This window comes from Bos mutus, chromosome 5, assembly GCF_027580195.1.
Source record: "Bos mutus isolate GX-2022 chromosome 5, NWIPB_WYAK_1.1, whole genome shotgun sequence".
In the NCBI taxonomy this organism is placed as follows: domain Eukaryota; kingdom Metazoa; phylum Chordata; class Mammalia; order Artiodactyla; family Bovidae; genus Bos; species Bos mutus.
Window position 1 is genome coordinate 43,442,221 of NC_091621.1, and position 26,377 is coordinate 43,468,597.

Sequence of the window (26,377 nt, forward strand, 5' to 3'; positions counted from 1 at the left end):
ATAAACTGCACTCCACTATCTGCATTGTCCTTCTGAGTGAGTTTGTTTCCCGGAATGCATGGCTACAACAGTGTCTGACTCTTGCAACCCCATGGGCTTCAGCCTGCCAGGCTCCTCTGTCCATGGGATTCTCCAGGCAGGAATACTGGAGTGGGTTGCCACTTCCTTCTCCAGGGGATCTTCCTGACCCAGGAATTGAACTCAGGTCTCCTGCACTGCAGGCAGATGATTTACCAACTGAGCTATGAGGGAAGCTCTCCCCTTCTCTATATAAATTTAAAAAGAGGTTTCTTTTAAGATCTGTGTTGCCATGATGACACCTGATTCCACCTGAACTTAACTTTTCTCAAACCTTGAGCTAACCAATGTATTTTTCTTATGGAAATGTCTGTCTTAAGCTATGTTAATGAACTATGTATTTACCCTAGACTCTGTCTTCAAGTTAGTTCCACCTAAGATTAAGAACAGACTTTGGAGTCCCAGAGTAGAGCTGGAGCGCAGCCTGGAGCAAAATGGGGGCTGCAGAGTCTGAAGTGGAGACTGCAGCCCGAGAGGTCCTGGCCAAGGTAGCAGACATCCTGGAGCCTGTTGGTTTTCAGGAGGAAGCTGAACTGCCTGCCCAGATCCTGGCTGAGTTTGTGATGGACTCTCGGAAGAAAGACAAGCTCCTTTGCAGCCAGCTTCAAGTAGTAGACTTCCTGCAGAATTTCTTGGTTCAGGAAGGCACTGCCCAGGACCAGAACCCCTTGGCTTCTGAAGACACAAGCCGGCAGAAGGCACTTGAAGCCAAAGAGCAATGGAAAGAGCTGAAGGCCACATATCAAGAGCATGTGGAGGTTATCACAAATTCCCTGACCGAGGCACTGCCCAAGGTGGAGGAGGCCCAAATAAAGCAGGCACAGCTCCAGGAGGCCCTTAAACAGCTCCAGGCCAAGAAGCAAATGGCCATGGAAAAACTCAGAATAGCCCAGAAGCAGTGGCAGCTGGAACAGGAGAAGCATTTGCAGAATCTGGCAGAGGCTTCGTCAGAAGTGAGGGAGCGTCAGACAGGAGCTCAACAGGAACTTCAACGACTATATCAGGAACTTGGAACCCTGAAGCAGCAGGCAGGGCAGGAGAAGGACAAGCGGCAGAGGCACCAGACCTTCCTCCAGCTGCTATACACCCTGCAGGGTAAGCAGCTATTCAATGAGGCAGAGGCAGAGATACCACAGGAGTTGGATCTTCCTAAGGATAAGCTCCAGCAGGTGACCCAGCCCCAGGAACAGAACACTCAGGACACCATGGGAAGAGAGGCTGACAACCCACAGCCTGTTGGAGATGCAGGCTTACCATGGCTTCCTGGCAGACAGCAACATAAGGAAGAATCCTAGAGCAGGCCCTGATTTGCTATGAACTGAAGTTGCAGAAGTGGACTTAACTGACTAGTCACTGGCCACTTGGAGCATAATGATAATGAACAAGTCAATAGGATGATTTCAGCGTGTGTGACAACAGGGTTGCAAACTGAAACAGTAATAAAGAGCAATAGTGAAAAAGTATAGAGACCCGCCCCCCCAACCTCTATATTGGTCTATGATATGTGCGTTGGTATTTCTATTTGTGCTGGTATGTTTGTGTTTCTATATTTTTGTTTGTTGCTTTCATTCTCCATTCCTCTATGTGTCTCACTGAATGTATGAACAGTGGGATCACTACTGTGTTTGAGGAAGTGATTACATCCCTGATCTGTAGCCTATTCTAGGATGTCCTAATGTTATATTCCTGATACATTTTTTGTGTTCTACTGTTTTTTTTTCCTTGACTCATCCTTTCGGATTGTCATTCATCTTCAAATATTTGAATGCTGAAAGACTGCCTTTTGTGATTCTCTGTTGTATGTTTTGTTCTGGTTCATTGATTTGTAGTAGTATCTTGATCATTTTCTGGCTTCTGTTTTTAGGTCAAGAATATGTTTTTTTTTTTTGGTAAACTTTTTATCAGGTAATAAACTTGTGTATTTGGACCTTTATTTGTTTTCTCAAATAAACATTTAAAGTTATTTTCTTCTGGCTTCCTATTAGTATTTTCACAATCATTCAATTCATAGAATTTTCTATTAAAATTATTTCTTTGATTCATGAGTTTCTTAGAAAAATAATTTTCAAATTTTTTACTCTATGTGAGAGGATAATCTTTCTAGGTTTATTCTAATTTAGTCATAAAATGTCAAATCTATAATAAAAACTTTGAAATTTAGTGACGGAAGCAGTTGTAGCCTTGAATGTGATTTCTTTAATGTTTCATGTTGATTTTTTTTTTTTTTTTTTTTATGTTGATTTTTTAAAAGAATGTCTTTTAGAACTGTCGTTTCAATATATGACAGAACCAATACAATATTGTAAAGTTTAAAAATAAAATAAAAATTTAAAAAATTAAAAAAAAAAAAAAAAAAAAAGAACAGACTTTGACAAACCAGTATGCTTTACTCATGCAAATGTTCTCTTAAGCTACATTAATGAGACTGTATTTGCTTGGAAACCTGCCTCTCTTCAAAATACATGTCAATCATTTTATGGCCTGGGACATCTCACCTTGTGCCAATGTTATTTCAAAATGCATGTTGTGCGTGAGGGGCCTAGTACCAGTCTCTGAGCTTTGAGACATTTCCTTTCTCTAATTAGCAGACTGCTAGTAGCTATACAATGGCAACCCACTCCAGTACTCTTGCCTGGAAAATCCCATGGACAGAGGAGCTCGGTAGGCTGCAGTCCATGGGGTCGCTAAGGGTCAGACACGACTGAGTGACTTCACTTTCATGCATTGGAGAAGGAAATGGCAACCCCCTCCAGTGTTCTTGCCTGGAGAATCCCAGGGACGGGGGAGCCTGGTGGGCTGCCGTCTATGGTGTAACACAGAGTCACACACGACTGAAGTGACTTAGCAGCAGCAGCAGTAGCTATATAACATCTAGCTAAACACTAGTAGGGGGGCACTCTTTCTGCCCCCTTCTGATGTCTATGTCAGAAGCTTTCTCTATCTCTTCTATACTTTAATAAAACTTTATTACAAGTTTTCAAGCAATCAAGCCTTGTCACTGGCCCCAGATTGAACTCCTCTCCTAGAGAGGCCAAGAATCCCATCATTTTTCATGGCTCAGCAACAACCTTTCAGGGGCTTAGATGCTATGCAGCATGTGGGATCTTAGTTTCCCAACCAGGGATCAAACCTGAGTCCCCTGCATTGCAAGGAGGGTTCTTAACCACTGGACCACTGGAAAAGTCCCCATAGTAGCTTCATTTGTAATAAGCTACTGTAATAAGCCATGAAAACTGTTAACAACTCAAATATCCATCAAATTCAGGAGAGTAGATAAACAAACTGTTATAGATCCATACAATAGAATACTACTCAGTGGAAAATCAATGGATACATACAACAGTATGAATGACTCTTAATTATGCTGGATGAAAGAAATCAGACAATAAAAGTAGATATTGTATGATTCCAATTAACATAAAATCATAGGATGTATGTGTATGGGCTTAGTCACTCTGTCATGTCCAACTCTTTGTGACCCCATGGACTGTAGCCTGCCAAGACCTCTGTCCATGGAGATTCTCCAGGCAAGAATCCTGGAGTGGGTTGCCATCCTCCTCCAGGGGATCTTCCCAACCGAGGGATCAAACCCAGGTCTCCCACATTGCAGGCAGATTCTTTACCATCTGAGCCACTAGGGAAACCCAAGAATACTGGAGTGGGTACTCTATCCTTTCTCCAGAGGATCATCCTGACCCAGGAATCAACCAGGAATTGAACTGGGGTCTTCTGCATTGCAGGCGGATTCTTGTAAGCCCAACTATAGGAAAGGCAAACTAACTCCAGTGACAGAAAATAGATCAGTGGTGGCCTGGGAATACGGAGGGCAGGAAAGAGGGATCACAAAGGGGCAAGAGGTATTTGGGAGGCAGGGAGTATGACTGATATATTCATTACCTTGACTGAAGCAGTGATTTCATGTGTGTGTACATGTGCCAGAATTTAACCAAATGATACAGCTTAAATATGTGTAGTTTATTTTATGTTAATTCTACCTCAAGAAAGCTGTTAAGATGGAGCACATATTTATAAAATACGTATTGGGTATAACATATAATGAAACAAAACACTCCCTGTGTCCATCACATGGTTTTAAAAAGTAAACATTACCATTATTTTTGAGCATTTCTATGTTTCCTGAACACCCTAAGGCCCAGGTTTCTGAAAATATTTTCTTAACACTTTAAGTTCCCAAAAGTGAATATTCTGGGGACTATTTTTATGTAAGTTAATTCAGTCGTGTCCGACTCTGTGCGACCCCATAGACAGCAGCCCACCAGGCTCCCCCATCCCTGGGATTCTCCAGGCAAGAACACTGGAGTGGGTTGCCATTTCCTTCTCCAATGCATGAAAGTGAAAAGTGAAAGCGAAAGTGAAGTCGCTCAGTCGTGTCTGACTCTTAGCGACCCCACAGACTGCAGCCTACCAGGCTCCTCCATCCATGGGATTTTCCAGGCAAAAGTACTGGAGTGGGGTGCCATTGCCCATTCTGGTAAGTTAATTCAGTAATGTAGTAATTTGGCACAGTTTGAAGGTGAAACTTGCCCTTTAAAAATGGGCAGCCCAAAACAGTGACTTAAAAATAATCCCACTGTGCAGTTATGAACATCTAAGAACCTCTGCCTAGAATGCAAAAGGGAAAACTCTTGCTGTGACCAGACAGGCATGTGCTTTCACTTCTTTTTTAAAAAAAATGAGGCAGAGGTGGGAAGGATGGAACAGAAGTAGGACGGGGCACAGAGTAATAAATCGGGTTTACCAACGGCCTTCTGGTGTGTTTTAACCAGGCTCCACCCACAGATTGTTTTCTTAGGAGACTGGAGAACAGAAGCTGTGAGTACACTCTGCATTTAAAACTGCAGCAGTAGTCTCCAAGCAGGAATAAGGGGCTGTAATCAGCTTTCCTTCTAAGGAAAAGCTGGGAACCTTCTCATTTCACTTCATGAAAAATAAGCCATGAGGCAATTTCTGCCAAACATCTATTAACGGGATAAAATGGGTCTCTTGCCTGAGATCTGACTTCAGCTGTGTATTTCCAGCACAGCCAGTTCTTCTTTCCTCTGCAGCTGATTGGCTCTGGAGTGTGACCAGAAACCTACTTCCTGCAATTAAAGGAGTCAGCTCTTTGACTGCTGGCCTGTTTTCTTCTCTTCTGAGTGATGGCGCTCACCATTTTTATCCTCCGGCTGGCTGTCTGCATCCTGGCATTTCCCATGTACCTGCTGGACTTTCTGGGCTTGTGGAACTGGATATGCAAACAGTGGTTCCCTTACTTCCTGGCAAGGTTCACTGTGATGTACAATAAACAGATGGAGAGCAAAAAGCAGGAGCTCTTCAGCAACCTGCGGGAGTTCACGGGCCCCTCTGGGAAGCTCTCCTTGCTGGAGCTGGGCTGTGGCACGGGGGCCAACTTCAAGTTCTACCCCTCTGGATGCCAGGTGACCTGTGTTGATCCCAACCCCAGCTTTGAGAAGTTCTTGATCAAGAGCATTGCCCAGAACCGACACCTGCAGTTTGAGCGCTTCATAGTGGCTGCCGGGGAGAACATGCACCAGGTGGCCTCAGGCTCCATGGATGTGGTGGTCTGCACCCTGGTGCTCTGCTCCGTGAAGAACCAGGAGCAGATCCTCCAGGAAGTGTGCCGAGTGCTGAGGCCGGTGAGTGCGGGCATGAGGAGGGCTGCTTAGTGGCAAGCACATCACCACGGGCAGTCCTCCCAATTTCAGTAGATCAAACACCCTAACATAAAAGTAAAGCTACTAGAAAAAATACTGTTGAATTTTTTAAAAATATTCGAGTGCAGAAGCTATGAAGGAAAAGATTGATAGTACATGAATAAAAAAAAAAATGTTAGAACTCCTGCAGGGAAAATGACCATAAATAAATTTGAAGTACAAAAATATTTTGTAAAAAATATTTACCAAGGACGATAATGAGTTAACTTCCTTCATAAAGGTGTTACAAATCAATAAGATCAACAGGATTCTTAAATTATTTTTAAAAAGAGGGAAAAAAAAGCAAAGCACAGGAACAGAAATATAAATAAAAATAGCCAATATATGATTTAAATATCTAGTCTTGTAATTAAAGAACAAATTAAAGCATGATATTTTATAGTGGAATCTTGAAAATAAAACAAATGAATATAATAAAACAGAAATAAATTCATAGATATACAGAACAAACTAGTGGTTACCACCTGGGAGAGGAAAAAAGGGAGGAGCAAGAGTGGTATGGGATTAAGAGATACAAACTAGGATGTGTAAAATAAATAGGCAACAAGGATATATTCTACAGCACAGTGTAGTCATTATTTTGTAATAACTTTAAATGGAGTATAAACTATAAAAATTTTGAATCACTTGTTGTACACCTGAAACTAATATTATAATCAACCATGCTGCTGCTGTTCCTGCTAAGTCGCTTCAGTCGTGTCTGACTCTCTGCAACCCCATACACGGCAGCCCACCAGGCTCCTCCGTCCCTGGGATTCTCCAGGCAAGAACACTGGAGTGGGTTGTCATTTCCTTCTCCATAATTAACCATACTTCAATTAAAAAGAAATTAAAGCAAGACCCTTTTTATCTACTATTCTGTCAGAGACTTTTAAGTGGGTGGGTCTGGGGGTCTGGACACCCAACTGGAGGAACTGTCCTCTTTGGAGGGCAATTTAATAATATCAAATTTTCAAGTAATTTACATCTTCATCCAACAGGAATTTATTCTATAGCTATTGTGCAAAAATACACAAAAACTCATTTAAAGGTAAAAATATTCATTACAGTATTTTTAATATAATAAATTGGAAATAACATCCATCAATGGGAAGTTGTTAAGTAAATTGTCACATAGTATAAAGGATTCCTTTGCAGCTGTTAAAACAAGAAATTTTTACCTATGTCAATGAAAAACATCCTCAAGAGACAGTGTTAATTTTAAAAGTAATGAAAACGGAATATTATGTAGAGTGCTAATCCATTTGTGTGGGGGATAGAATATACTTATATAAGTATTTATGTTAATGGGAATTATAAACGTAACGATTAACAGTGGTTACCTTACTTAACACTTTAAGTTAATTGGGAAGGGAACTGGATGAGGGGAAAGAATTTCTTTTCATTTTATACCTCTCCGTACAGTTTGAAATTCTTTATACCTGTATGTAATTTTCACATATTACCTTTATTGTTTACTTAAAAGCTAGTTTTAAATAGAAGCTTGGTGTGCTGCAGTTCATGGGGTTGCAAAGAGTCAGACATGACTGAGAAACTGAACAACAATTCTAAACAAAGCTGAACATACATAAAATATGAGTATTTTAACATTTGAATTTACTCTTCTAGGGGGAAAAGATGGTCTGTAATCCCCAGTTTTATTTTCTCCCATCCAAGTACCAACCAGACCCAACCCTGCTTAGCTTCTGAGATCAGATGAGATGGCCATGTTTAGGGTGATACCACCGGAGACCTCAGTTTTATTTTCTAACAGAGGAAGTTCCTCAGGAAGAAATGGACTTAAAGATAGTGTTTAGAGGCAATAATATACAGTTGTCCCTGAGAGTCACTCCCTACCCCCACCACAGATACCAAAATCTATACAAGCTCAAGTCCCTTACATAAAATGGTATAGAATCTGCATATAACCCACACATAACCTCCCACATACCTTAAATCATCTCTAGATTACTTTTTAATATCTAATACAAAGTAAATGCTACATAAATAGTTGCCAGCATGTGGGAAGTTCAAGTTTGGCCTTTTTTGAACTTTCTGGATTTTTTCCTAATATTTTTTATCTGTTGACTGAAGCCAAGGATACTGAGGGCCGACTGTAATTCTGTGTTTGGCTCAAGAATAGGCCGACATCAAAACTGTAACTGAAAAAGGTCTGATTCTAACATTCAAATCCTGGGTTCATCTGTCCCAAGACTGGGCATTAACTGGGCACATTTAAGAGACATTTTGCTTATGTGTTACTAATCTCACAACGCCTCTGCAAAGCAAATAATGATCACCTTGGGTTTAAGCACTGAGAATGCTCTTAGGGGATCATATTCTTCCTTTAGCTCCTACAAAGCACCCACTCACTGCTGAATAGAACCAGAGGCTTTCCTGCATTGTCATTCACCCCATCACACAGTCCTTAACGCAGGGACTGTCTTCATGTTGGGCTGGGGAAACAGACCTAGAGAAGTTAAGAAACTTGCCCCATATTACGCAGTCAGCTGCTGCTGCTAAGTTATTTCAGTCGTGTCCGACTTTGTGCGACCCCATAGATGGCAGCCCACCAGGCTCCCCCATGCCTGGGATTCTCCAGGCAAGAATACTGGAGTGGGTTGCCATTTCCTCCTCCAATCCATGAAACTAAAAAGTGAAAGTGAAGTCGCTCAGTTGTGTCCGACTCGTAGTGACCCTATGGACTGCAGCCTACCAGGCTCCTCCGTCCATGGGATTTTCCAGGCAAGAGTACTGGAGTGGGGTGCCATTGCCTTCTCCAACGCAGCCAGCAGATCTGACTTTAATGCACATATTCTTAACACTGCACCACAGTGTTTATCACTGGGGCTTTGTATTGCTTCAACTTCAACATTTCTACCATTTTTGCTGGCTATTCTTCCTCTGCCCATCTCTTAAACACTGGAGTTTCTATTTTGGCTCTAATTTTGCTTATATACACCCCCTGTGTAATCTCATGTACCACCAAAGTTTTCAATTACCACACACACAGATGGTTTCCAAATCTAAGTATCAAGCTCAGATCTCTCTTCTAATCCCAAATCTTCATGCCCAGTTGGCTACACAAGTCACCTGAAAGGGTAACAGGCTCTCTAGTCTAACCTGTGCAACCCAGAGGGCATCAGCAACCTCCTCAGACCTGGGTCTCCTCTTCTCTCCTGTCCTCTTCCATGGAAAAATTTTTTTCCATCAGGAAATTTCAAGTTTTCCATTCCTGAACACATGTCTCGTACTTGCCCACAGAGGGGCAAGTAGGGGGAACTCCCTCTCTAAACTCTGCCTGAACAGCTAAGACTAGGGAAGCTAGAAGAGGCTAAGGAGAATGGGTTTTGGAGGTACTCATTGGTCCCTTTCCTCCTTCTCGCCCCAGAGGTAGGTTAAGTAGAAAACTTCTGAAGACTCGTTAATAATGTGTACCCTCTACTGTGTCCAGACTTGATCTATATTTACAGGACTGTCCTAGATGAAACCAGCAGTTACTGCTATTTGACAGTTATTTACATACAGTATCCACTGATTGGGGAAAAAAATCAAATTACAAAATATTATCATGAATTCAGTAACACTTTTAGATGGCTCAGTATCTTTGTCTTTTTTTAAAAAATAATATTTTTTAGTTGAAAGATAACTGCTTATAGAATTTTGTTTTCTGTCAAATCTCAACATGAATCAGCAATAGGTATACATATGTCCACTTCCTCTTGAACCTCCCTCCCATCTCTCCCCCCATCCCACCTCTCCACATTGATACAGAGCCCCTATTTGAGTTTCCTGAGATATACAGCAAATTCCCATTGGCTATCTATTTTATATATGGTAATGTAAGTTTCCATATTACTCTCTCCATACAGATCACCCTCTCCTCCCCTCTCCCCATGTCCATAAATTTGCTCTCTATATCTGTTTCTCCATTGCTGCCCTGCAAATAAATTCTTCAGTACCATCTTTCTAGATTCTGTATATATGTGTTAATATATGGTATTTCTCTTTCTGACTTACTTCACTCTAATAGGCTCTAGGTTCATCCACCTCATTAGAACTCACTCAAATGTGTTCCTCTTTATGGCTGAGTAATATTCCATTGTGTATATGTACCACAACTTCTTTATCCATTCATGTGTCGATGGACATCTAGGTTGCTTCCACATTCTAGCTATTGTAAATAGTGCTACAATGAACAATGGGGTACATGTGTCTTTTTCAGTTTTGGTTTCCTCAGGGTACATGCCTAGGAGTGGGATTACTGGGTCATATGGTGGTTTTATTCCTAGTTTCTTAACGACTCTCCATACTGTCTTCCATAGTGACTGTATCAACTTAAATTCCCACCAAAAATGCAAGAGGGTTCCCTTTTCTCCACACCTTCTCCAGCATTTATTGTTTGTAGACTTTTTGATGATGGTCATTCTGACTCATGTGAGGTGGTATCTCATTGTAGTTTTGATTTGCATTTTTCTAATAATGAGTGATGTTGAGCATCTTTTCACGTGTTTGTTAGCCATCTGTATGACTTCTTTGCAGAAATGTCTGTTTAGGTCTTTTTGCCACTTTTTGATTGGGTTGTTTGTTTTTCTGGTACCGAGTTGTATGAGCTGCTTGTATATTTTGGAAATTAACCCTTGTTTCATTTGCTATTATTTTCTCCAATTCTGAGAGCTGTCTGTTCACCTTGCTTATAGTTTCTTTGGTGTGCAAAAGTTTTTAAGTTTAACTAGGTCCCACTTGTTTACTTTTGTTTTTATTTCCATTACTCTAGGAGGTGGGTCACAGAGGATCTTGTTTTATGTCATCAAGTGTTCTCCCTATGTTTTCCTCCTAAGGGTTTTACAGTTTCTGGTCTTACATTTAGGTCTTTAATCCATTTTGAGTTTATCTTTGTTTATGGTGTTAGGAAGTGTCCTAATTTCATTCTTTTATGTGTAACTGTCCAGTTTTCCTAGCACCACTTACTGAAGAGGTGTCTTTGCCCCATTGGATATTCTTGACTCTTCTGTCAAAAATAAGGTATCCATATTGCATGGGCTTATTTCTGGGTTTTCTATCTTGTTCCATTGGTCTGTATTTCTGTTTTTGTGCCAGTACCATACTGTCTTGATGACTGTAGCTTTGTAGTATAATCTGAAGTCAGGAAGGTTGATTCCTCCAGCTCCATTCTCCTTTCTCAAGACTGCTTTGGCTATTTAGGGTCTTTTGTGTTTCCATATGAATTGTGAAATTTTTAGTTCTAGTTCTGTGACAAATGCCATTGGTAATTTGATAGGGATTACACTGAATTTGTAGATTGCATTTGGTAGTATAGTCATTTTCACAATATGGAGTCTTCCTACCCAGGAACATGGAATATCTCTCCATCTGTTTAAGTTGTCTTTGATTTCTTTCATCAGTGTCTTATAATTTTCTGTATACAGTTATTTTGTCTCCTTAGGTAGGTTTATTCCTAGATATTTTATTCTTTTTGTTGCAATGGTGAATGGGACTGATTCCTTAATTTCTCTTTCTGATTTTTCATTGTTTGTATACAGGAATGCAAGTGACTCCTGTGTATTGATTTTGTCTCCTGCAACTTTGCTAAATTCACTGATTAGCTCTAGTAATTTTCTAATAATATCTTTAGGGTTTTCTATGTATAGTATCATGTCATCTGCAAACAGGGAGCACTCTCCTTTTCTGATCTGGATTCCTTTTATTTCTTTTTCTTCTCTGATTGCTGTAACTAGGACTTCCAAAATTATGTTGAATAATGGTGGTGAGAGTGGATACCTTTGTCTTGTTCCTGATCTTTGGGTGAATGCTTTCAGTTTTTCACCACTGAGAATAATGTTTGCTGTGTTTGCCTTTACCATGTTGTAGGTTCCTTCCATGCCCATTTTTTAAGTTTAAATCATAAATGGGTGCTGAATTTTGTCAAAGGCTTTTTTTTTTTTTTTTTTTTTTTTTTTTTTTTTTTTTTTTTAAGGAAGATAGAAATCAAAATATTATTTTATTTAAAAGCTGTAATGTAAGAGAGGTTCCTGATGACTAGGCAATAAAGAATCTTTTTGAGACTGGGGTTTGATACTGAAAGGTTGTTGTTGAATCATAAATGGGATTCTTGCAGAGGAGAAGAATTTTGATCGCTCAGAGCTTTTGTGTAATAAAGTTTTACTAAAGTTGAGAGTTTCTATAGGCATGAAGATTAGGCTTTTTCTATTGAGGTTTCTACTGGTTTTATCTTTCAATTTGTTAATATGGTGTATCACATTGATTTGCATATATTGAAGAATCCTTGCATCCCTGGAATAAACCCAACTTGATCATGGTGTATGAGTTTTTTAATGTATTGGTGAATTCTGTTTGCTAAAATTTTGTTGAGGATTTTTGCATCTATGTTTATCAGTGATATTGGCCTGTAGTTTTCTTTTTGTGTGTTGTCTTTGTCTGGTTTTGGAATCAGGGTGATGGTGGCCTTGTAGAATGAGTTTGGAAGTGTTCCTTCCTCTGCAACTTTTTGAAAGAGTTTTAGAAGGATGGGTATTAGCTCCTCTCTAAACGTTTGACAGAATTCACCTGTGAAGCCATCTGCTCCCGGGTTTGCTTTTTGGCAAATTTTGATCGGTTTCGATTTCTGTGCTTGTAATTGGGTTGTTCATAATTTCTAATTCTTCCTGGTTCAGTCTTGGAAGATTGAACTTTTCTAAGAATTTGCCCATTTCTTCCAGATTATCCATTTTAGGTTATGCCATATAGTTGCTCAGAAGTCTCTTATAATCCTTTGTATTTCTGCATTGTCTGTTGTAACCTCTCCTTTTTCATTTCTTATTTTGTTGATTTGATTCTTCTCTCTTTTTTCTTGATGAGTCTGGCAAAAGGTTTGTCAATTTTGTTTATCTTCTCAGAGAACCAGCTTTTATTTTTATTAATCTTTATGATTGTTTCTTTCATTTCTTTTTCATTTATTTCTGCTCTGATCTTTATGATTTGTTTCCTTCTGCTAATTTGGGGGTTTTTTTTGTTCTTCTTTTTCCCAGTTGTTTTAGGTATAAAGTTAGGTTGTCTATTCAATGTTTTTGTTTCTTGAGGTAGGACTGTATTGCTATAAATTCCCCTCTTAGAACTGCTTCTGCTGCATCCCATAGGTTTTGAGTTGTATTTTCATTGTCATTTGTTTCTAGGAAATTTTTAATTTCTCTTTTGATTCCTTCAGTAACCTGTTCATAATTTAGACACATATTGTTTAATCTCACAGTGCAGCTTGTCACTAGTGTATATCTTGCAGGTGGACTTTCCTCCACCTCACAGACAGGGTCTCCAAGATGATGCGGTGGAGAATCCTCCAGGTTCACAGGAAATTTCACTTTGCTTGCTTCTCCTGCTCAATGATCTCTTTGGTGGAAAGGCTGTTCTTCTGCGTCTCAGTCTTCTTCAGCTTGGCCTTATCGAAGCTGTTAATTTCCCCATGTTGGGCTTGTCTGCCATTTTCTTAAAACAATCCGAGAAGTTCCACTTCAAGTCTCCTGTCCCAGTGCTCCCACTTGTGTCACTGACAAAGAGACCTAGTGGTTTTTGTTTGTTGTGTGTTTTTTTTTTTTCCAAAAACTTGTGCTTTTATTTTTTCCCTACTTTTAAAAATTAATCTTTATTAAAGTCTAGTTGCTTTACAATGTTGCATTAGTTTCTACCATACAGCAAAGTGAATCCCTTTTGGACTTCCTTCCCATTCAGGTCACCACAGTGCATTAAGTAGAGTTCCCTGTGCTGTACAGTATGTTCTCATTTGTTAGATGATTAATTTTCTGAAATTAATCCTATCACTTTCATTCTATGATAATGGTACAAAAGTACAGGACATGGTTATTTAGCCTCAGACAGTGGTTGGTATGGTTTCAGACTCCCACAGGCTTGCAAAGTGGAGCCTAAGAAAAATTTTCAGAAGAATTTAAAGGTTTTTTTTTTTCTATTTTTAAATAAAAAGAGAAATTAAAAAATTGTAATTAAAAGGCAAACAAAAAATGGGGGAAATGTTTGTAGTGTATGTAGTTTATAATAAAAGCCCTTACTGCTGCTAAGTCACTTCAGTCATGTCCGACTCTGTGCGACCCCATAGACGGCAGCCCACCAGGCTCCCCCGTCCCTGGAATTCTCCAGGCAAGAACACTGGAGTGGGTTGCCATTTCCTTCTCCAATGCATGAAAGTGAAAAGTTAAAGGGAAGTCACTCAGTCGTATCCAACTCTTAGCGACCCCATGGGCTGCAGCCCACCAGGCTCCTCCGTCCATGGGATTTTCCAGGCAAGAGTACTGGAGTGGGGTGCCATTGCCTTCTCCGAAAAGCCCTTACTAATCAGTAAAAAAAAAAAAAAAAAGCCAATAGCCTATTAGAAAACTGATAATGGACATTAACAGACAAATCAGAAAAACAGAAATCCAAACAGCCAGTATTAGTAGTCAAAGAGTTAGTCACTCAGTCGTGTCAGACTCTTTAAGACCCCATGGACTGTACAGCCCACCAGGCTCTTCTGTCCATGTAATTCTCTAGGCAAGAATACTAGAGTGGGTTGCCATTCCTTTCTACAGGGGATCTTTCCAACACATAACGTTTAGTAAAAGATGTTATAATTAAAAATACTAAAGATATGCATGTTATAAAAAATACCACATTACACATCAAATAGATTTTTAAAAATATAGATGAGCATTTATTGAAAATGGGCACTCACATCTATTGCTGGTATGAATACAAACTGGGGCAACTCTTCCAAAGGGCAGCTTGACAACCAGGCTTCTGAGGTGGCTCAGTGGTAAAGAATCCACCTGCCAATGCAGGAGATGCAAGAGACATGGGTTCAGTCCCTGGATTGGGAAGATCCCCTGGAGGAGGGCATGGCAACCCACTCGTATTCTTGTCTGAAGAATCCCATGGACAGAGGAGCCTGGTGGACTACAGTCCATGGTGTCACAGAGTTGGAAGTGACTGAGCACACAAGCATGCATGTGACAGGCATTAAGAATAGGCCTTGAATGCTTTAAATTGCTTTAAATTTAGCTATCATTATGTATTACTTTTATGAACAGACAATATAGACTGGCAGCTCTGTATACAATCTGACAGAAGATGACACTATTAACCACAATGGTATCGTAGTAAGTTTGGATTTCTCCATGTCTTCTCGTGAAGTGGACCTCTGGGGCCACTGAAATCTGACATTTAAACATCTTATCGAATTGTTTGTCCCAAACTAAAATTCTTGGTGTGGTTTTCTTTCCTCCTTTTCTTTCTCAGGGAGGAGCTTTTTATTTCATGGAGCATGTAGCAGATAAGCCTTCCACCTGGAATTACTTCTGGCAACAGGTCCTGGATCCCGTCTGGTACCTACTGTTTGATGGATGCAACCTGACCAGAGAGAGCTGGAAGGCCCTGGAGAAGGCCCGCTTCTCCAAGCTGAAGCTGCAGCACTTACAGGCCCCTCTGTCCTGGGAGCTAGTGCGCCCTCACATCTATGGATATGCTGTGAAATAGTGGAAGCAGGGAGCTGAGACCCAAAGGGCTCAAATAATTTAAGGTTTTGGCTTCACACTTAAAATAGTAACTGGAAGATGGGAACTCCCTTTTTTGAGTAAATTTGCATTTCATCCCTCAAAGTTTATGTTATAACCTAGTTAGCCATTTTCTATCATCTCCCAAGAATCAAAAACAAAACAACTTTGAACTCTCTCTTGAAAGAAACAGTGGGCTTCCATAATTAAATTCCACCATTATCCTCAGATCTTATTTTATTCCAGAACTTCACAATTTGTCTTATTTAAATTATGACCCAACAGATTTTAATTTCACCATTTCTATGAGGCTGATGCTAATAAAAATTAAATCACACAGAAGAAGATTTTGAAAAGGGAGATGCAAAAGATCTTAATAATTCACAAACTGAATAAAGAAATACTAAGCACAGATTTTTTTTTTTTTTTTTTTAAAGGAATCTGAATCTACTTGCTGTTCTTAGTATCAATGGGCTGGCTTTCAAAGTTAATGTACCAGGATGCCACACCTGATTCTGCCCAGCTCTGTTATGTTTTTTATTCCAGTATTCCACCAGAGTTTGTTCTCCTGCATTCCAGTCTTTAATTCTTACAAGGAAGATTGTACAATACACTTTAGTATATCCATAAAACTTCATGAAGCAAAGTTCTTGGGTTCACTTTGCCTATTATCTAGCATGTTCTTGGCTGAATGTTTTAAACTGTAAGCAAAGAAAATGCCCACTGTAATGAGGGAAACACTGAAAGCTTGGGTACACTTTGTAAGAGCCCCCTCAAAATAGGCAACCTGTGAGTCTGTAAAGAGGTAGACAAATATTGTTTGGATTATTCTAATCAAATTTCTACTCTGGTCCCAAGATGATTTCTTTGTTCCTTGTAACCACAGAAACCTTGGGAAATCATCACAAGTGCATTGAAAACAAGTTAATCAGTTAGAGGATTTAGAATTTTCAGCAAAAGTTTGTATGCATTTTAATAAATTTAGTATGTTTTCTGAGATGATTTTGCAAAAGGACTATTTTAAATATCAAATCAATAAATTCACATATAATTTAGGAATGGAAATAAAATGAATGATTTATATCTTTGCTGGCTTACTTTCATTTTTCTTAGCATCTCTGGGAGGGCTTTCCTTCATGGTGGAAAATTAAGCTATTTGAAAGTACAGATTTTTCCTTCTACAGCCAAATAACTAAATACAGCTAGCAGATTTCAGAAAAAGCAATTTGGGGACTTTCCTGGTTGTCCAATGGTTAAGACTTGCACTTCAAATGACAGAGGATGCTGGTTCAGTCCCTGGTCAGGAAACTAAGATCACATATGCCATGTAGCATGGCCAAAAAGTAAAAATAAAAGGCAATTTTGGAAGGGTCTGAATGGGTTTTGAAAAGTTCAAGTCCAAAAAGTCCCTTTGTGAAATCCATAGAGCAGAAAGAAAGGAAGTTTACTGTTCTCTCGTGCATGAAAACAGTTAACAACTGTTAACACCTAATTAATTAGCTAAACACCTAATTAGTTAAACACCTAATCTCATTACAGTGAGGTTAGAACATGAGTCTACAGTCTCCTGAACTATGGAATGTGAATATCCCCCACCAGGGTCTCCTAAAAGTAGGGATGTCTTTATTTGCCCAACTTACTACTGGTTAGGTCAGTCTAGGGATTGAGAAATCTGAAAAACCAAGGTTGATCTGCTGAAGTATTATTGGCTTGCTGGAAGGTGTGTAATACCAAAGTACAAAGTACTGGGCACATTCTTCTCAACTCCCTTTTGTTTAAACGGTGTAGCAAATATTATCCTTACTCTCTACAGGCGGGGGGGTGGGGGGGGGGATAAATAAGTGAAGTTTCTCACATTCCACAAGGTACTCAGCTAGTCTTAGAGCCCTGATTCCTAAAACCACAATACCTATTTTGACAAGCATCACTGCTATACTACCTTCTCAGGCCCAGAAAACACACATTTATGATCATTCCAAGAACCTAAGGACATGGCTTAAGCCTATGCAAAATGGAAACAGATAAGAGGCAAAACATGTCAATGCTTTTTAGGTCCTGTGTTGGTTAGATTCCCTTGATTTCTGGTGACAGAACTCCCAACCCAAAAAGACTTAAGTCGAAAAGAACTCTGACTCAAATTAGTGAAAGGTTTAGGAACAGAGGGGCTTCCCTGGTGGCTCAGAGGGTAAAGCGTCTGCCTGCAACGTGGGAAACCTGGGTTCGATCCCTGGTTCAGGAAGAGCCCCTAGAGAAGGAAATGGCAACCCACTCCGGTACTCTTGCCTGGAAAATCCCATGGATGGAGAAGCCTGGTAGGCTTCATGGGGTCGCAAAGAGTCAGACATGACTGAGCAACTTCACTTTCACTTTAGGAACAGAGAGCCCGAGGCACAGCCTGGGCAAGGCTCAGATAATGTTATCAGTGACCAGACAGTGTCTAGGGCCACATCTGCCCTCTTCTCTCTTTCAGGTGGTAAAGTCTTTGGAAATAATGCCAGTCTTCATGCTTCCAGGACCCATGGCCAGTTGAAAAGATCAAGACAACTTTTTGAAACACTCCAGAGTTCTACATTTGAGTCTCAGTTGATTCTTCAATTGACAATACTAGGTCAGAAGTCCATCCCTGAGTCATTCATCCTATTTCAATGGGATGGGTCATGCTGATGGGCACAGCACTTCATCCCAGGGGCTGAGGACACCCAAACCATGGGGACTGAGACAAGGAGAGTTGTGTATCCTCCAAATGAAAGCAGGGCCTGTGATTAGGGAAAGCAGAAATGTATGGTGGGAAGGCACACTACAAATGGCCATTATAAATACATCTCTGCCTTCTGATTAGACCCTCCTGTTTGTCTTTCTAAGCATAGTGCCATGTTCAGAATACTGGCTTTTCCATGGGAAAATAGCATGCAATGAGAGAAATAAAAGAAAAAAAGGACACTGGCTTTGCCATCAAAATGACATGAATCAAGTTCTGGCTGCGTCATTCATTGACTATATGACCTGGGGCAAGTTACTTTGCTAGTGTCACTCTCGTCATCTGTTAATGGGGATAATCTCCCTAAAGGGTAACTGTGAGGAGTTAATGAGGTGAGGTACTTAGTGCTTAATAAATGCTGAACTTCATTCAACATTTATTGCATGCCTACTGTGTACTCTGCTCTTGGTGCTTGGCTTAGAGCCCTGAATAAGCTAGACTTGTTCTCTGCCCTAGGGAGCATATACAGTTGTGATCAGTGCTCTCTCTGAGGAAGATGTTCAGGAGAATGAAATCTGGCCCTCTCAGGGAGAGTATCAGAGGCTTTCTTGAGGAAGTGACATCTGAGCTGAATTTCAGAGGATGAATAGAGTCTTTCAGCATAATGGATCAGCTTGTGTCACAAACAAACAAAAAAAAGAAAAACAATATCTTCAAGGAACTGAAAGACAGTAGGCAGGGCTGGGAACCCGAAGGGCAGATTTTGGGATGGCTACTATTTCCATCAGCTTGTTCCTAATTTTGTTAAGACCCTGGGTCCATAAGCTCAACACTTATTTTAATGGCTAACAACAAAAAAAACTTACTAAATTTTATTATATTTATATATTTATTATATCCTATTCCTAACTGTTCCAATAATCCAGCTGCTTCCCCTGAATTCCTACATATTTCACACTTGAATAGAAAGTGAGGAAAACATTACATAATAGTTCCTTTTGTACTCTTGACCCTAATATAAGCCTTTCTCTTTGGTATTGCTTTAGAAAACACAGAACTTAACATAACTGAAATTCAATTCTTATTTATCTGCTAAGGAGTTCACAGTGTAATGAATCATAGCAGACTAATGTCAACAAAAGCAAAAAATAAAGCAATTCAATAAGTGTCACTTTAAATACCTCAATATTTAAAACTAAAAGCATTCAGGTTACATAAAGAATAACCAGGATTCCCTGAACCATGGAATCACCACAGACCTGAGGCAAATGTCATATTAACTGAAGGCCCGGGAAATGAACATAAAGTGGCCAACGTTCCCCATTTCTAGTTCAGTTTTTAAAATAATAATAATACACAGATAATATATGACATTATTTTGTTTCTAAAGGAAACTATTTGGGAACCTACAGAGAATTACATGGGAACAAGGAAAATTACCACTCAGAATTTACCTTTTGTTTTTGGATGATTGGCATATGGGATCTTAGCTCCTTGACCAGAGATCGAACTCACACCCCCTGCATTGGAAGTATAGTCTTAACCACTGGACCGCCAGGGAAGTTCCCAGAATTCACCATTTTTAAAGATAAAAATCTCTCACATCCCATAGTGCAACCCAGGCTGCATCCTTCACGTATCTGAATCTTTCAATGTATCTGAAACTGATATCAACCTTCTCCTTGGAATGATTTGTTTATTCCATGACTCTAACAGCTAATAATAAAAATTTTCATTTATTACCCACCTTCTTTATAGTAGGGAGTTTTACAGAATTATTTCATACAGTACTCACAACTTTACCAGGCAGGTGTAAGTATCTGCACCCGACAAAGAAGAAAGCAGACCAGCGGATGTTCTGTCACTTCCAGGCCACCGAGTGAATGGCCATCCTGGTATTCCCACGTAGTTCAACTGACTCCAAAGCCCAGACTTCCCTACAATGCTGCCCTGCCTCTCCAGCTCTTCTGAATCCTAGTCTCTATAACCATTTGCCCCTTCCTCCACCAATTCTCTTGAATCATCCCTTAGGACTCATTTGGTCTGTGTTCAGTCCCTTGAGAGTTTCTTATAAACTTAGGTTGTGAACCACCATCTATGTGAAGAAGATTCCTAAACCTCACAATTGCCATGACTTTAATATTTCGGATTTACCACATCAAAAAATAATTCACTCTCTTCTTCCCTAAACAAACAACATTTTCCAGCTTCCTCAATATCTGTAATGATGTCCTAAGAAAGAGGTAAAGTGATGCCCTAGAAAGCATTTGCTGGCTGTTTCAAGACGCTGGATCTTTGAGAAATCTCTTAGCACTCATCAATAGCCACCAGTCTGTTCCTCCTTTCTTCTACATGCCCAGTACAGTGTGTACTATATAGCAGGCACTCACTCTGAAGCCAATGGATTCATCATGAAGTCCTGCCTCTTCTTCAAATCTCTCAACTGGTCCCTTCTACTGCACTTCCACAGCAACCATCTTAGCCTCAGAATTAATGCCTGGATGACCACATGTATAGACTGAACGGAGATGGCTAGAGTGATAAACCATTTACGCTGGGACTTGGCCAGTTGTTACCTGATTCAAGGGTATGACAGAAGTAGCTCTAAGGCAAGGAGGGGATAATACATCTGGATACAGTAGTACAAAGACATTCCTTTTACAACCGACTTAACCTTCCTTTCCCTCTTTCACCCAATTCAACCCACAATAAAGCAGAAGTTCAGCAAACAACTTTCCTGGGGTACAAAGAAGTGGCTTCCTAAGGCAGACACAGATATCTCACCCAAGTCCTGATCTCTCATACCAGAAAATGCTTCAAACAGGTCTCCATGCCTCCACTCCTTCATCACCCCTTTCTGAGCATGAGCTCATAATTTCCAGAACAATTTAATTCGATCATTCCCACAACTCAAAATCACAAAGATATCTATTCAGCATTAAACTGAGTTTAAGCTGCTCAACTCTTTATTTAAGGCCTCTGTCAAATGACACCTCAATGTTTTTTCCCGCATTGTGGTCCAGTGAAAAAAAGCTTCCAGAATGTTTGTTTTTAAATATTTCTTTATTTTGGCTGTGCCAGGTGCAGGATCTTTAGTTGCAGTATGCGGGATCTAGTCACTTGCTGCTCAGTTTTGTTCAGTTCTCTGTGGCCCCATGGACTCCTGCCAGACTCCTCTGTCTATAGGATTTCCCAAGCAAGAATACCGGGGCAGGCTGCCATTTCCTACTCCGGGGGATCTTCCCGACCCAGTGACCGAACCCACATCGCTTGCATTTCCTGCATTGGCAGGCAGACTCTTTAACACTATCGCCACCAGGGAAGCTCCCTCGTCCCCTGACCAGGGATCAAACTCAGGCCCCCTGCTTTGGAAGTGCAGAGTCTTAGCCACTGGACCACCAAGGAAGTCCCTGAAGTCAGAATATTTGAACAAATCTCATCACCACATTTTATTAATATTTTAGTCACTTAGCATAAGAGGGTAACAGTACCCACATGTCCTAGGATTTTTGTGAGGATGAAACAATATATAAGATGGTTAGTAAGAGCACTGGAACTGCTCCACATGGCCCCTCACTCTGGTCAAGACCCTGCCTCCCTAAGTATTTGTGAGAGGAATAAAGACTACTTTCCTATCAGAAAAGATCCTTCATTTCTATAAATGTCATCCTGGAATTCCAACTGACTTAATTATTTATACAGTATAATGTTTTCTGAAGAGTCCGTATTTTTAAAATCTTTCATAAAAATTTGGAAAAGCTCTCATTTTTGTACCTGACAATAAAAAATTGGCACCTGCATGAAATGTGTTTGCTTCAGCTGCTGAAAGTAACTTCTACAGGGAGTACTGTGGATACTTACAGGATTTTCTTAGTCCCTCCAATATTGGCTTCCGTCTTACCTGTCAAGCTAAGCAGGTAGTATTAAGCTTATAAAAGAAACATCACTCCTTTCAAATTCTCTCTCACTTCTCAGGTTATGGGAACAAATTATTAACTCTGATCCCAGAGGAAGAGCTTTTTGTTCCACTTTATTATCCACCAAAGCTTAGGAACAAAGAAATCGAAAAACTTTCTTTCTAAAAAACCAAAGGCTTAAACAGTAAGATATACATTTATTTATAAACATAAATGATGCCATATACCAAACTGCATGCCAATGCATACCCCTCATCTGCCCCAATATTAAAAGTGGGAGGAAACACTGGAGAGAGCAGACACTATTAATAAATTGCTAACCTGTCAGCTACCTTTTTGCTATTGTGCTTTTATTTTCTCCCCTTCATATTCTGTAGGGCCCTTCTGAGTTAAATTTTATAAAGAAACATTTGCCTTCTGCTCATATAGCAACTACATGACAGGTATGTCTGAAAATATGAGAAACAGGTTATGATGGGGCTAATACCAATTCTTTATTTTTATAGGGTCCTAAGAGATTTCCTTGGGAGTCTGATGAAAGATACAGATCCTCTCCTTGGGAAAAAAATGCTCCTACAAATAAACTTACCATTTCTAGAGGAAAACAGACATACTAAACATCTATCGAACCACATCATCATTACCTCCAAAGTGCCACATATAAAATTTTACTCTAAAGTTTCATTCTTGAAACCCAGCCTTCCAGCCTTTTACCTCTCCCACCCATTTTTCAACTTAGAAACCTCGGATAAGTCTAATCTGTCTTGGTTACCAACCAAGATTGATTCCCTTTTCTAACCAGGCTGGACTGCAGTGTAAATCAATTCATCACCACTCTCCCATTCATGCCTCATTTTCCTATTGCCATAAAATCTGCCAATATCTGACTATGGGTCTCCTTTACCTCTAACCTGCTTCTTATTTGTTTAATCTCAGCAAATTGCCAAATCACTGTTTGTCACTGTTACTCAAGCTGGGAACCCAAGACATCATCCTAGCTTTCTCTTTCTTCCTACAGCCAGATACCGACCCTCCCCTTCTTCTTCCATTGCTTCTGCACACACCACTCCTTACTTCAATTAAGTAAGCCTCGCCACAGCCCCATCCCTCCCAAACTTCTCTATGATGCTTCTAGAAGCTAAATAAAAAACCACTTCCTGCCTGAAATCCTTTGGTGGCTTCTCATGGCTTTCAGATCAAAGCTCAAAATCCTTAGCTTAAAATGCAAGATTCTGTAGTATAGTCTGAAATCAGGAAGCCCTGATTCCCCCAGCTCTGTTTTCCTATTTAAAGACTATTTGGCTATTCGAGGTCTTTTGTGTTTCCATACAAATTTAAAACATTTTTGTTCCATTTCTATGACAAATGGCATTGGCAATTTGAGAGGGATTGCATGAATCTGTGGAGAAGGCAATGGCACCCAACTCCAGTACTCTTGCCTGGAAAATCCCATGGATGGAGGAGCCTGTTGGGCTGTAGTCCATGGGGTCACTAAGAGTCGGACACGACTGAGCAACTTCACTTTCACTTTTCACTTTCCTGCATTGGAGAAGGAAATGGCAACCCACTCCAGTGTTCTTGCCTGGAGAATCCCAGGGATGGGGGACCCTGGTGGGCTGCCGTCTATAGGGTCACACAGAGTCGGACACAACTGAAGCGACGCAGCAGCAGCAGCACTGAATCTGTAGATTGCCTCGGGTAGTAACAGGAGTTACTGCCTGAAGTAACAGGCAAATTTGGCCTTGGAATACGGAAGGAAGCAGGGCAAAGGCTAATAGAGTTTTGCCAAGAGAACGCACTGGTCATAGCAAACACCCTCTTCCAACAACACAAGAGAAGACTCTACACATGGACATCACCAGATGGTCAACATCGAAATCAGATTGATTATATTCTTTGCCGCCAAAGATGGAGAAGCTCTATACACTCAGCAAAAACAAGACCAGGAGCTGACTGTGGCTCAGATCATGAACTCCTTATTGCCAAATTCAGACTGAAATTGAAGAAAGTAGGGAAAACCACTAAACCATTCAGGTTTGACCTAAATCAAATCCCTTATGATTATACCTTGGAAGTGAGAAATAGATTTAAGGGACTAGATCTGATAGACAGAGTGCCTGATGAACTATGGACGGAGGTTCGTGACACTGTACAGGAGACAGGGATCAAGACCATCCCCATGGAAAAGAAATGCAAAAAAGCAAAATGGCTGTCTGGGGAGGTCTTACAAATAGCTGTGAAAAGAAGAGAAGCGAAAAGCAAAGGAGAAAAGGAAAGATATAAGCATCTGAATGCAGAGTTCCAAAGAATAGCAAGAGATAAGAAAGCCTTCCTCAGCAATCAGTGCAAAGAAATAGAGCAAAACAACAGAATGGGAAAGACTAGAGATCTCTTCAAGAAAATTAGAGATACCAAGGGAATATTTCATGCAAAGATGGGCTAGATAAGGGACAGAAATGGTATGGACCTAACAGAAGCAGAAGATATTAAGAAAAGGTGGCAAGAATACACAGAAGAACTGTACAAAAAACATCTTCACGACCCAGATAATCACGATGGTGTGATCACTGACCTAGAGCCAGACATCCTGGAATGTGAAGTCAAGTGGGCCTTAGAGAGCATCACTACGAACAAAGCTAGTGGAGGTGATGGAATTCCAGTTGAGCTATTTCAAATCCTAAAAGATGATGCTGTGAAAGTGCTAGACTCAATATGCCAGCAAATTTGGAAAACTCAGCAGTGCCCACAGGACTTGAAAAGGTCAGTTTTCATTCCAGTCCCAAAGAAAGGCAATGCCAAAGAATGCTCAAACTACCGCACAATTGCACTCATCTCACACATAAAGTAATGCTCAAAATTCTCCAAGCCAGGCTTCAGCAATATGTGAACCATGAATTTCCAGATGTTCAAACTGGTTTTAGAAAAGGCAGAGGAACCAGAGATCAAATTGCCAACATCCCCTGGATCATCGAAAAAGCAAGAGAGTTCCAGAAAAACATCTATTTCTGCCTTATTGACTATGCCAAAGCCTTTGACTGTGTGGATCACAGTAAACTATGGAAAATTCTTCAAGAGATGGGAATACCAGACCACCTGACCTGCCTCTTGAGAAACCTATATGCAGGTCAGGAAGCAACAGTTAGAACTGGACATGGAACAACAGACTGGTTCCAAATAGGAAAAGGAGTACGTCAAGGCTATATATTGTCACCCTGCTTATTTAACTTCTATGCAGAGTACATCATGAGAAACGCTGGGCTGGAAGAAGCACAAGCGGGAATCAGATTGCCGGGAGAAATATCAAACACCTCAGATATGCAGATGACACCACCCTTATGGCAGAAAGTGAAGAGGAAGTAAAGAGCCTCCTGATGAAAATGAAAGAGGAGAGTGAAAAAGTTGGCTTAAAACTCAACATTCAGAAAGCGAGGATCATGGCATCTGGTCCCACCACTTCATGGCAAATAGATGGGAAAACTGTATTTTTGGGGGCTCCAAAATCACTGCAGATGGTGACTGCAGCCATGAAAGTAAAAGACGCTTACTCCTTGGAGGGAAAGTTACGACCAACCTAGATAGCATATTCAAAAGCAGAGACATTACTTTGCCAACAAAGGTCCATCTAGTCAAGGCTATGGTTTTTCCAGTGGTCATGTATGGATGTGAGAGTTGGACTGTGAAGAAGGCTGAGCACCAAAGAATTGATACTTTTGAACTGTGGTGTTGGAGAAGACTCTTGAGAGTCCCTTGGACTGCAAGGAGATCCAACCAGTCCATTCTAAAGGAGATCAGTCCTGAGTGTTCTTTGGTAGGACTGTGCTAACGCTGAAACTCCAATACTTAGGCCACCTCATGCGAAGAGCTGACTCATTGGAAAAGACTCTGATGCTGGTAGGGATTGGGGGCAGGAGGAGAAGGGGACAACAGAGGATGAGATGGCTGGATGGCATCACCAACTCGATGGACATGAGTTTGAGTGAACTCTGGGAGTTGGTGATGGACAGGAAGGCCTGGCATGCTGCGATTCATGGGGTCGCAAAGAGTCGGACAAGACTGAGTGACTGAACTGAACTCAACTGATCCTTTTACTCAAACAAGGCTTAGCCCCTCTCTGTTCCTGCCATGACTGTTATTTTATGGTGTCCTCAGGGGACAAAGCCTGGCTATTTACCCTGTTTCAGTTGTTACTTCCATGTGGAAGAGCAAACTGGAGGCTGGTTGTAAGTATCTAACCTTTTTCCACTGTTTTCTTGCACCAAGAAATGTAAACAAGAGTATAATAATCTCTGGGTCCATCCATTTTGCTGCAAATGGCATTATGTCATTCTTTTTTATGGCTGAGTAATATTCCACTGTATACACGTACCATGTTTTCTTTATCTGTTCATCTGCTGATGGACATTTTGGTTGCTTCTATGTCTTGGCTATTGTAAATTG

General features: G+C 40.5%; 2 protein-coding genes and 1 pseudogene across 2 annotated transcripts; 2 read left to right on the plus strand and 1 right to left on the minus strand.

Annotated features, from left to right (window-relative positions):
* Positions 1-481: 481 nt before the first annotated feature.
* Positions 482-1,985, plus strand: LOC102269992 (outer kinetochore KNL1 complex subunit ZWINT-like). The gene has a single exon (XM_070369981.1). The coding sequence runs from the start codon at positions 513-515 to the stop codon at positions 1,371-1,373; it is 861 nt and encodes a 286-aa protein (XP_070226082.1). The 5' UTR covers positions 482-512; the 3' UTR covers positions 1,374-1,985.
* A 2,969-nt stretch (positions 1,986-4,954) lies between these two features.
* On the plus strand, positions 4,955-16,408 carry TMT1A (thiol methyltransferase 1A). The gene is made up of 2 exons (XM_070370779.1): positions 4,955-5,735; positions 15,072-16,408. The coding sequence occupies exons 1-2, from the start codon at positions 5,238-5,240 to the stop codon at positions 15,306-15,308; spliced, it is 735 nt and encodes a 244-aa protein (XP_070226880.1). The 5' UTR covers positions 4,955-5,237; the 3' UTR covers positions 15,309-16,408.
* LOC138987929 (thymosin beta-10 pseudogene) lies at positions 12,103-15,064 on the minus strand (annotated as a pseudogene).
* Positions 16,409-26,377: the final 9,969 nt, after the last annotated feature.

Coding starts and splice junctions, on each gene's coding strand:
- TMT1A (XM_070370779.1), top strand. CDS start 5,238: ATGGCGCTCACCATTTTTATCCTCCGGCTGGCTGTCTGCATCCTGGCA. Junction 5,736..15,071: donor TGTGCCGAGTGCTGAGGCCG/GTGAGTGCGGGC, acceptor TTTCTTTCTCAG/GGAGGAGCTTTTTATTTCAT.
- LOC102269992 (XM_070369981.1), top strand. CDS start 513: ATGGGGGCTGCAGAGTCTGAAGTGGAGACTGCAGCCCGAGAGGTCCTG.